Genomic DNA, 12429 nt, shown 5'->3' with positions numbered 1-12429 from the left:
TTACCGAGGCACGCCTTGCGCACAGGTAGTCTCTGTGTGGAGGTGCCACTCAACTTGCACGCAGTCTGTGCGACGAGCGGATGCACGCATGCCGTGTCCTTGCGTGGACATGACAACCCACGCGATGTACAAGACAACGTGACGGGGGCCCCTCCAGCCTTTCAAAAGATGAGGCACACCGACCGCGACAAGCCGCGGCGCTCTGCCTCCACGCGCGTATGCGTAAGAAGCAAATTAGACAACCCATATACAGTCAGGAGTCCTATATATATATATATATGTATATATATATATTCCACTTCAACTCCTTGTCTTATCCAAGCAGCAGCAGCAGGAGCAGGAGCAGCAGCTAGGCTGCTTTAGGACCAGAAAGGCTATCCATGGATCATGGTGTTTCATTTGACCACAGTCCTCCCTGTTTAATGTATATCACTTCATAACAGGCTTCTTATCTTTTTAGCATTATTCTCGGTGCTCGCTCCTTCAGCAGGTGGAAGGAAGCAAGATTGATTAGCTACGAACCAAAGTTCTGGAGTAGGAATATATAATAAAGTGGGAGATGATAAATGCTTAGAGGCAAAGGAGAGCATCAAAGGGCTGACTAAAAGATACTTTGGAGCTGGAGTCGACTGGTGTTAAGACCTCGACAAAGTGAAGTTGATTTGGGCATAATGAAGGAAAAGTGTCGTCTGCCAATTATAACAGCTGCAGGCTGTACCTGCATGCTCTTGGTCATGTGATGTTAGAACATTAATGTCAGCTTCATTGATGTGGAGCTATCTATCAAAGCATTATTCCAGCCAGGCGTGTCTAAATCCAATTTACTAACATCTAGACGGAATTGTTAACATTCCTTTTTGTACAATAATAAATGTACTATTTAATATAAGCTAGATGTTTGATTTCACGATCATCCAACATAATAATCACATTTGGCTGACATATGACGATCGAACCGAGAGATACATTGGCATCACATTGTGATACATGATCGTTCGAGTCGTGTGATTAGTGCGTGATGCATATCCACGATCTAGATTAAATTAGTCAACACGAGCATCGAGCACAATGAACTATTATATCATGATTCAACATGAAACACTATACGTTCCCATCCGACCATCAACGATCTCGAAAGTTATCGTATCCAGAGTCACCTATAAAAGAGACCTAAGCAATTCTTATTAGTATTATTGTTCAAGGATATTTGTTGGGAACACTCCCGATTTAGTTTTTACATAATTCATATTCTACGAATCATGACATGGGCCAAAACTAAATCAGAACAAACGTCCTCCATTTACGATCGAGGTGTGTGGACTTGTTTGGCAGAGAGGGCCAGGCAAATTAATAATGGTGTATATTGTTATTAATGTTGCTCCCATGAAATCATCACAACAACAGGCAAAGAACCAACCAAGTAGGCCGGCGGCTGGTGTCCCACTACGTTCCATGTCTGAGCGTAACAATAAAACAAAATAAATGAACCATATATATATATATCTTCTTCTTTCTTTGGGTTTCGTCTTTTTGACCTCGAATGGAATGGATTTATATCATATCAAAAGAGTTCAACGGAAAGGAAGGATCGGATACATCTTTCTCTTCCATTTTCTTGTCCTGAACTATTTATTATTGGTTAAGCACTCCTGGGAGCATATATTCTACCCCTGCGTGCGTGCATGCATGGATGGATGACCGTAATTAATTGGTAGCAAAGAGAGAAGTTTGCTAGGGATTGGTGCTGCTATCTTGACTGTAGGAATCACTTCTTCTAGGAAAGTGCATGCGAGAATCCAATTCTTGGGGGAATAGTTAGAACCTTTTTCGTAGTAGTACTGTCATCACCTCGTTCTTAAGCAAATTTTATCTGCATCTCCACTACTATTTAAAGTCTTACAAATTTCACCTTATGCCGTAGGCGTTATTGGGTACATAAATACGTTTTAATAAGTGGCTTATTATGTTCGGTCTTTGTAATTGCATGATTACTTTATTTTCTTTCACATTTAACTATCTGCTTGGTTACATCGTCGTGTTATATTATTATATCTTTTATAGTTCCCGGAGACAACTTGTATGCGTGTCCATATTTAAAGATGTAATTGGTGGTATATAACATTAATGAACATGATAGTTCAAATTTTGGGGAATATAATGATGTAAATAGTTAATAATAATTCCTATTGAAAAATGTTTGAAAAATCATCCAAATGCTTTTTTAAAAACATGCTACAATGAAAAATAATTATAGATAAAAAAATAAACGACAGACATAATTATATATTAGTATTTTAAATTTATTATTATTAAAGCGAAGCTAAAGGTGATGACAGAAAGGCCCTCCCTCCTATGCCTCTCTACCACCATTTTGTATTATCTATAATTTGCTGCTGCTCTTTAATTTCAGTGCCGCAGAAAGTTCCTCCAGAAAGTGAAGACCTACAGCAGTTGCACAGAGCGGTTTGAAAGAGGAGGAGGGTACGTTATCAATTTCACTCCGTCCTCTGTTTCACTGCAGCTCCAAGTATATATATATATATATATTGTTGGAAAAGCAAAGAGGAAAGCTGTAAAAGTGAAATAGATTTATATGCTCAAGCTAGCTGTCCAAATATTGTTTCTTTGGGTTGAGGAGTAGATTCCGGAGCTCCTGTAAGCACTCCCTTTTCTCTTCTTGGGGCTATCAAACTTTTGAAGCACCATGATGGGTTCTTCACATCTGGATCACTTCCACCAAGAAGAGCTTCATGGCCTCGCCTCTTTAGCCACGGTTCCAGCTTTCCATGATCTTGCCTGCAGCCGTGAGTGGAACCAAAACCAGCTACTGTAAGTTTTCCTACTCGACTTCTTCCACAGCTCAGCTCGGCTGTATACTTCCTTGGTATATAGAAGAACGACTCGATTATCCTTGTTCTCTTCTACGTGTAGGCGAGTCAGAACTCACTTTATCTAATCCCTAGGATTTGGAATTTTCTTGCTTGGTCTGTTTGCTACCTCTATTTCCGTCGTGGATTCCTAGGGATTTGAAACCTAAGGATGATGGCATCTTTAAGCATATGTGCTCTACACATTTAATCTCTGATAAGTACTAGTGCCCTATTGTAATCCTAGAGACCTTCTTCCCAAGCTTGGCTTTTGCTCTCATTGGATGCATGGGCTTTGTGCAGTAACTTGGGTGACTACATTTCAAACGCCAATGGAACTCTAAATCATGAAATCTCCTCCCATAGCTCACCGATGATTCAAGACATGGGGTGTCACTGGGCTTGCAATGACCAAGAGGGCTTCGTGAACCAGCTGCCTGCCTATCAACTTAACCTAGCCAAGGCCAAAGAGGAGTTGACAGACAACTCTTTCCGGAAGCTCGATGGGTTCTTTAAGGATCACTCGGATCAAGACGACCAACCACACGAAAAGCTCTTCATGAGGGCATTAGCGTCAGATTGTCAGATGGATGGCCTTAGGCCGCTGCCGGGAAACTTGCCAGAAAACTCGAGCTTCGATAGTTATGAAGGTGGCCACGTGGCTCTTCCGACTGCTAATTTTTCGCAGTCCTGTCCGCATCGGCCAGGCATGATGGATGACGTTCATGCATTGGATCTCTCGGCTTCAGCTGGATTAGGAGGAGGGGTCAGCTTTTGCCAACCGTCGCTGGCTGGAATGGCTTTGCTAGGAGGAGAGGATGCGTCTTCCGGGCTCGACCATCTACAAGAATCGATTCAAGGACCATTTTACCTCCATCATAAAGTGGGTACATTTATCTCTTCCCATCTAATCAAACAAGTCACGAATAAGTGGGCAATGATAATATATATACTTTTAGAAGAACTATGATAGCTAAGGTGGGAAAAAAAAAAAGAAAAGGCATTTCATCAGAAAAAGGTTAAAAGAAAATGAAGAATAGGGATATATATATATATATAAATATAAAGCGGTAGTAATTAAATTCCCATGAGCGTCACAGCATACGATGACAACGACATTAGTAGGGCTGAGGGCTGTCTGTGTGTTAATTTCAGAGAACCTACGTTGATGCCATAGAGTACAATAACACTTTTCAGCTTTATCGAGCGACACGAATCGTCTTTTCTTTTCTGAAGCAAAAGACTGCACAGAGAAGAAGAAAGAAAATTTTACGTGCTTTTCTTTAGGGTTGTAAACACATCCACAAAGCTAATACCCGTGTAACTGGACGCTCCTCTGAAGATGCCATCTCTGGTCAGCGGAGTAACAGAAGCGATGAGATGCAACAGCAGTTGGGAGCACAAATCATGTCAAGCAGCACCCGGAAACCCTCGGTTCCAGCAGCAGCAGCAGCAGCGCTCTTCCTGCTCTCCGTTCAAGGTATATGTTTTGGAGCACTGGCCACATATATAGTCGCGGTTGCTTCATTGGTATTTTGATCCATTGTGTTGGTTGACGTGGTGATGGCCCAAAACAAAATGAAACAAAAGGTGAGGAAGGAGAAGCTGGGGGATAGGATTGCAGCACTGCAGCAGCTGGTGGCACCATTCGGCAAGGTATCATCCAAACCTACCTACCTACCTACCTGCTCTAAACATTATGAGTGCTTCGCTTCTCTAAAAGAAGAAGAAGAAGAAGAAGAAGAAAACTTTAATCAGGCATTATTCAGCACCGCATAAAACGAAACGGTAGACGACAATTGATAATGTACATGATGCATTATCCATACACTACTTATTTGTACATTACCTTTGTCCTTAAATTTATTATAACTTGATGTCATGCATGGTTTACGATGTGCAGACTGACACGGCTTCAGTGCTCATGGAGGCCATCGGATACATTAAATTCCTTTTGGACCAGGTCGAGGTAATCAGCATCAGTATAAGATAAAACGCAAACCTATTCTCGTTTGGACATACGTCTGCTGTGGCCATTTTTCATTGACCGGTGTACGTCTGCTGTGATGAGAAGCATCGCAATTGCGTGACTAATGACGATATATTGCTCTTCCATGATGGTATCTTGCAGAAGCTAAGTGTGCCGTACATGAGGTCATCCGGCAGCAAAAAAAGATCAAGGACAACGCGAGAGGTACGTAGCCGTCTTCCCCATGACATCAACAACTGTAGGTCAATAATAATAACGTCTGTAGAGGTGGAGTATACTAGTCAGAGGCTCATGTCATGTTTCTGTACACAAGGTCAATTCTGTAAGAAAAACCATACAATTTAGCCATCCATGCATTCTCTTCGGATTAAGCTTTAAAGACACGCACTTCCATTCCATCCTCACAACTTATTACCCACCCCTCTTCCTAGGCATCGAATGAGGAGGCAAAGCGAGATCTGAGGAGTAGAGGGCTTTGCCTGGTGCCCTTGGCCTGCACATCATACATGACAACAACAACGGAGCAAGGAGTTTGGTCGGCAGCCACATATGGGGGAAGTGATTGAGTGTGTGTGTGTGTGTGTACTCATTCCATGGGTTTTGAGCGAGTAATTCCAGCTCTGGGGAGACAAAGAAACGAACGTTGCATGTTCCACCACCACCTTTCTCATGAGGTCATCCAGTTTGGACTTGTAATGGTGACATATATGTATGATACGAGTCAAAGGAGAAATTAACTCGTTCAGCTTATAAGAAATAGCAGGGCGTGGGTGATTTTTGTAGATCGATCTACCATCTGAAAGAAGTAAGTACATGTAATTGTGGTCGATGCATTGATGGGGTTGGTGGTGGCGTGTCATATGTGTTTTCTGATCATTCATTCATACATGAAAATATTCTCCGAGAGACTAACCATGCATGGCATTACCAGTTTGATGGTACATGGAAACGTTCGTATAATGTGCACTAGTGAAGAAATATCAATGCGGGTTTCAGCTAGTTGTGCTAACTGATAGATATAAAATATAAAGGAAAAGAATGTATTGAGTTTAAACAATACAATACTCTCTATTTATATATATTAGAAGAGAAAAATTTTCTTAATAGAGGAGGATTTTTCTCGACAGATTTACGATATCTTTTCAATAGAGTTGGAGAGATCTCGACTGTTGTTAAGATTGTTATCACAGGAGAGATCTTTAACTGTTATCACTGACGACTAATGGAACATCTCTTCAACAAGAATTTATTATAACATACTGTAATAAATGGCATAGTAGTGTTGTTCCTATGCAAGACAGACCATAAGTGAGTGAAAACTGATTAATTAACATATATTCTTGATCGAACTAAACTAATTAATTAATTATTTTCCTTGGCTCTAAGGTTGCGTGTTTGGAGATCAGTGGATGCCCATCTCGTGTCGCTACCAAACTCGTGTGTTGAGTCGGCACGCGAGGCATTTTTCATCTTCTCCGTCGGATCACGCGGGGGAGAAAAAGCGATTTCGTTTTCTAGGGCCAAGCTCCGTCGTATCATGACTCCACCATCATACCATCTCTCCCACGAAACCATCGCTTCCTTCTCCTCCAAATTGCCTCGATCTCCACTCCCCAATGCCCTCTTCCTCCTTCCCCTTCGGCTCCAGTTCGATCCCTCCATGGCCTATCTCCGATCCCCCCAAGCGTCACTCTTGCCCAACCAAGCCCCTCGCGAGTTCTCCCGTCGATCCCTCCGGCAGAAACCCAAGCCCATGGAGGCGACGACCAGGACGGCCGCACGAACGATTTCCTCTCCCGTTTCGTGTAGGCCATCCATCCCTAGCTCGCCGGCGGCTACCGGGCCCTCCCGAGACATACCCTCGACGTCATGCTTCTCGTCGTTTGCCAGAAAGTTGTCGCCTCGATGGAGCCTGGCGCTGACGCCGAGGACCCCCTGTGGATCTCAGCCAGGGACTGTGGAAGACTGTCGTGGAAGTGAGTAACTCGGTGCACGAGGCGATGCAAAGGGATCGGATGAGGAAGGAGCTCAAGAAATACCTCCATTGCGATGAGGTCAAGGAGATGTGCCGATTCGCTTCGCAGGGGACATCGGCATCCGGGGGTCCTTGCTTCGAGAGAACTTCGGTTCAAACGGGCGAGAGAAATAGTTAGATGAGGTCGAGTTTTGCCGGAGCCTGGATGAGATGCGGGAGCAAGCTCAGAAGCAGGAAGATCGACAGAAAGGAGCGTTTCTAAACTCTCCAACTGATGCATGGAGTCTCTTTGGCGGATGAGAAAGGTGGAGCGTCAAGAGTGGCAGCTTTTCCACAGAGGAAGGGGAAGTTCAAGTACACGATTTATGGGCTGGATTTGTCGGACCCCCAAATGGGCGGAGGTGGTATAAAGGTGGCGGAGGCTGAGAAGCATTTTGTGCCTGAGGAGTTGCAGCCTGTAGAAGAAAAGTGTAACGAGATTGAGGAGAGGATCCTTTCTTTGAAGGCAAAGAGGGATGATCTACCACCATTGGTGGCGGACTGGAAGGAGTTCCTCCAGCCAAAGAGGCTAGCATTGCTTGATAGAATTAAGGAGCGAAATGTGGATTTATATTTAAAGGTCAGTTCATACAATTTTATTTACTTAGACACACATTCGCTCTGGCATAGAAATCTTGCATATGTTAATGAAGGCTTATCTTGGATAATTGTTATTTAGGTTATCTCTTTCGCTAATAATATAGGATCTTAATTGGCATGCTTCTATTTGTGCAATGTGCAGCTATGATCAACCAAAGTCATATGCTTATGGTGTTTAAGGCCTTAGGGGTTCTCCAGATTGAAGAAACAAGTTGCATACTGTAGAAATCAAAATAAAGAACCAATCTTAAATGTTTCTGTTCTTGTTCTAAACATACATAATACACTTAATTGTTGAAGATTAGCTCAAATCAAGAGGATAGTTGTAGCTCTTATTCCTCTGTCCTTCACCCATCCCAGTAGTTCCTCTTACTTGTGATGGACCGGCAGCGACAGAGGGATAGCAGGTGTCAACCACACCAACTGTTTCACGCTTCAAGATCTCTATCTCCGAGTCTCTCCCTTTTTTTTTTCTTTACTTTCTTTCATTGTCCTCCTCGCTCTACAGACTCTTCTTCAAGTCAACCTCTCTCTCTCATCAGAATTCTGGAAGTCCTGTTACCTCTGGTCTAAGAATGACAGGAAGCATTGAACGCATAACCTAGATGCTCTGCATGGCTTGCCATTCACTCAAAATCTCCCTAGTTCTCTATGGCCGTAAGTGGAATAAATTGTTTTCATGAATGTCTTTTATAAGGCTTTATCCCATATATTTAACTTAATCTATGTTTATGTAGCATTATCCCTCTCCAATTCGTCTTTATTATTTTCTTTCTTAGCACCTTCCACTTCCAGAACCCTAAGATACTAGTCGATTGGTCCATAGCAGATATCATCTTTGCAGACTGTCCATCGGTAGACTATGGTGCATCAATTAAAGTATTAGCTAACTTTGATAAAGAGGTCGTGAATGATACTTGGAAGATCTGAAGGTTCTAGTAATTCAGATCATCGGTTAAAGAATGCAGCACAATGTGGCAAAAACATTCAGCTGGACGTTGAAGTATCCTACTCGAGCACTGATTTCCCATTAAATTTATGATGTGACTGGAATAGAGGAGCACTTTGATGATGTAACCAATAAAAGTTGCAGAGATATTTGTCTATCTTGCATGGATTGATGTTTGGAGAAGAAGAAAGAAAAGTGAAATCTATATTGTAAAATGCAGATGCATAAGATGATTTATATGATTAGGTGAATACATCTATTCTCTGCAGACAGTTTTCCTTCTTTGTTTGCGTTTTGTATATCTGCAGTGACCTTCATTCATCAATCTAGATCCTGTACATATGAGTTGAGGCAGCGGGATCTTATAGTTTGAATATTTCAATTTAAATGTCAGACTTTATTGGTGAATAATCAAGTTGTATTGTCATCGAAATTAAGATCCAACAAAATTGAATTTGAAGTATGCTTCCATTCTTAATTTTTTAGTGTGTTCTATGCCAATTTGCATGCTTCGCATCCCATTTTGCAAATGTAGAAGCCTTTACTGAGCTGAGATTCGATTACTGATATGCATCTTGCAATTTGCCTGACATTTGCAGGTCACTGAACTCCTCTTGACTATGGAATCTTTTGAGACAGGTATTCGTGATTACTCAAAGCTAATTGATGCACATGGTAAGGTAGATTACTTTAAAGATGCTGAGAGAATTCTACAGAAGATGACTGAAAGCGGCATCGTGCCAGATATTCTCACTTCCCTTGTATTAGTTCATACCTATAGCAAGGCGAGGAAGGAAGGCTTACAGATCAATGATTGCAGCTTATGTGAAGGCTGGCCTCCCAAAGCAAGGGGAGGCACTGGTGAGGGAAATGGAGTCGAGAGACATGAAATCCACGAAAGAGATATACATGGAGCCCTCGAAAGCATTCATGGAGCATGGCCAAGTTGATGGAGCACAGAGACTTATGGACACCATGCAGTTTGCAGGAGTCCAGCCAACCTTGGAGTTGTTTACCATGCTTGTGGAGGCCTATGGACAGGCAGGTGATCCTGACCAGGCACGGTGCCTCTTTGATCACATGATTAAATCTGGCCACAAGCCAGATGACAGATGCACTGCCAGCATGATTATGGGCTATGTGAAGAAGAACCTCTTGGACAAGGCCTTGGACCTGCTGCGAACTCTTGAGAAGGATGGTTTCCAACCAGGGATAGCAACATACAGTATTCTGGTGGACTGGTTGGGCAGATGACAGCTAGTGAATGCGGCAGAAGGCCTGTTTAGCAAATTAACAAAGAAGGGTGAAGGGCCATTTGAGATTCATGTTAGCCTCTGCGACATGTACTCAAGGACATGTCAGGAGAAGGCTTGCATGTCTCTTTAGAATATGTTGGAGTAGAGGAAAACTTGTTACCTGGTCTTCTGGCAGGCGGGCTGTTGGAAGATGCAAAGAGGATATATGATCACATGCAATAACAGGGCTTTGCATGTCAAGCCCATCAGGGCTGCACTCATGGTAGCTCAATCGATGCCTCGTCGGAAGTCTTCAACGAGGAGGAGGGGTGGCAAGTCAAGATAGATATTAATGTGGCCCAAGATGAGATTATCTTAGGAAGAACAGCTGTTTTCACTATATCTATATATTTACAGGTGTTTCATTTTGTACTAGCTGTAGATCATGCATTTCTTCATCTGTTATGCGGATGCGTGAATGCTAATGGGTAGCAAGCCTTTTTTTGGTATTCTTGGAGTTGATAGATTGTGATCCTAGTAAACATTTGATACATGAATAAATGGCCGGATCATCATCTTGATGAATAGAGGTGCTAGATTTCTTTTTGGGGTTTACACGAATTATATAAGCTTGTTGGTAGTTAGGCCAAGTGTCATGGAGTAACCTTGTTAAGGTGTTCAATGCAGGTTTATGACCCTTTTTTTTATTCTTTTTTTTTTTTGTCGGTTTCCAGTGTTTTCGAGTGATTTTAGTTAGGCATCATGTACTAGGAAGAATTTACTATAGTCAACTCTATTTTTGTTGGTTGTCAATGTTTTTATTTTATATTTCTGTCATGTAAAACTCAAATATTTTAGATTATGCAACATTGCACGAAGGTGAAGGAAGCCCAAACAGCTCCCTTCTTATGCAGTACAACGTTTTTAGTGTACCAATTTTTTGGTTGACAAAAGTGTTAGGTGAATATTGGTTGACATAAGTGTACCAATATTGTGTTTGGTTGACAAAAGGGTCGATAGTATTTATTAGGTTGCATCTGCGTTAGAAACTTTCTTTGTGTGTGCTTGTTAAGTTTGTTTTCAAGAGTTTTTTGTGCCTAATATGTTATGTTTGTTTTCAAGAGTTTTTTGTGCCTAATAAATACTAGTTGCTTACAATCCTTGTTATTTTGTCATTTTCGTATGTGATGATGACATATTATCCGCACGTTCACCTTTCTAATCTTTTTTTTTTTTTTTTTTATGCAGGTCAATTTATGGATCATATCAAGTTAAGGTCTTGGCTTTCAAATGAGTATTGCTTGGGTGCTGCATCTTAGGCAGTCTCTACTAAGGATGTAACAAAGTGATATCATTGAATTGTAATGGTAGAACAACAATTAGCACTACTATATAAGATGGGCAACAGTACTGTGTGACCATTTCGGAGAAACAAATGAGCACTCATGCGAAAAATGATTGGATTAATTGACGGATGACATAAAAGAATCTGATATGGAGATCCCTACCCAAGGTCGGCTCTAATGAGTTAATTAACCAATAACTCTATTTTGGTTCTTCAATCACGGATCAAAATACTTAAGCAGAAGTTAATATAGTACACTCATCAGGCCCCATCCTTGGTTTTCATCCTCAGCATCACCCCCATCCTTGGTTTTCATCCTCAGCATCACAGACAAGTGGTCAAATGCTGGAAGAAGAACAACCATAACAGGCTTGATGAATCCTAGCAGCCAAGAATCAGAAGCAAAAGCTGGAGCCAAAGTGAAGATGACCCATGTGAAAGAAGATACAAACAAAACCTTCATATAACTCATGTGAAAGAAGATCCAGAAGTGGTCAAATACAGTACACTCATCAGGCCCCATCCTTGGTTTTCATCCTCAGCATCACAGACAAGTGGTCAAATGCTGGAAGAAGAACAACCATAACAGGCTTGATGAATCCTAGCAGCCAAGAATCAGAAGCAAAAGCTGGAGCCAAAGTGAAGATGACCCATGTGAAAGAAGATCCAGAAGCACACCAACAAACAAAACCTTCATATAACTCAAACGAGGAGTTCGCAATAATATAATACTGAATATATCGTAATCAAACCCTGGGACAAGCGACAGTTGATACGCAGGAACATATGAATGGTTTAAGAGGAAAAGCGCATGCAAAGCTGATGTCCGATATTCCACATGTTTCAAGAGTTTTGAGGTTCCGATCAATTGGACCCATAAGCTACATACTTGGTACTCACAACATGCAGGTACAGACCATGCCTTGCATCCATCCATGTACATCGGATACTAGATATTGAAAAATGCAGGCTTTCAGAAAGTAAACAAGAGTGATAAGCAGACAGGTGAAGAAAGTGACAATGTTAAGTATGAAACTCTAAGGGAGAGATCACAGCAGGCAGGTAATGAAGTTCCACTGGTCACAGACAAGTGCTAGTAGCAATGTGCAAACCACCAATAACTCATGATGTTATAAGGGCTCAAGAAGATCGCAGTTCACTTGATTTTATCCAGCAAACCAACTAAGCCTATTAAGTACGAGGACCAGACGAAATCAATCCAAGCTTTGACAAGATACACCAAAGGAGTTTTCTGTTATCATTCGAGGGATGTCAGGAGAAATATGAAAATTCTCATTAATATGACTTCGTATACCTTTGACGAGGATTATGACCAACTAAGATGGCATCTATAGACTAAGTGTTCACATGTTCCAGAATATACCATGAAGGAATTGGTAAATGATCATACATGAACTTTGATGGCAAC

At 41.7% G+C, this 12429-nt stretch overlaps 1 protein-coding gene and 1 pseudogene across 1 annotated transcript; both read left to right on the top strand.

Moving 5' to 3' along the window:
* The first annotated feature begins 2630 nt into the window (after positions 1-2630).
* LOC135631118 (transcription factor bHLH110-like) lies at positions 2631-5700 on the top strand. Its single transcript, XM_065138546.1, has 7 exons — positions 2631-2829; positions 3171-3750; positions 4210-4347; positions 4458-4523; positions 4771-4836; positions 4999-5061; positions 5289-5700. The coding sequence occupies exons 1-7, from the start codon at positions 2705-2707 to the stop codon at positions 5421-5423; spliced, it is 1173 nt and encodes a 390-aa protein (XP_064994618.1). The 5' UTR covers positions 2631-2704; the 3' UTR covers positions 5424-5700.
* Positions 5451-10891, top strand: LOC135631644 (uncharacterized; annotated as a pseudogene).
* Positions 10892-12429: the final 1538 nt, after the last annotated feature.

The sequence above is a fragment of the Musa acuminata genome, chromosome BXJ3-2 (genome assembly GCF_036884655.1).
Source record: "Musa acuminata AAA Group cultivar baxijiao chromosome BXJ3-2, Cavendish_Baxijiao_AAA, whole genome shotgun sequence".
NCBI lineage: Eukaryota > Viridiplantae > Streptophyta > Magnoliopsida > Zingiberales > Musaceae > Musa > Musa acuminata.
Note: the sequence above shows the minus strand (reverse complement) of the source record. Positions and strands in the feature narration are given on the sequence as shown.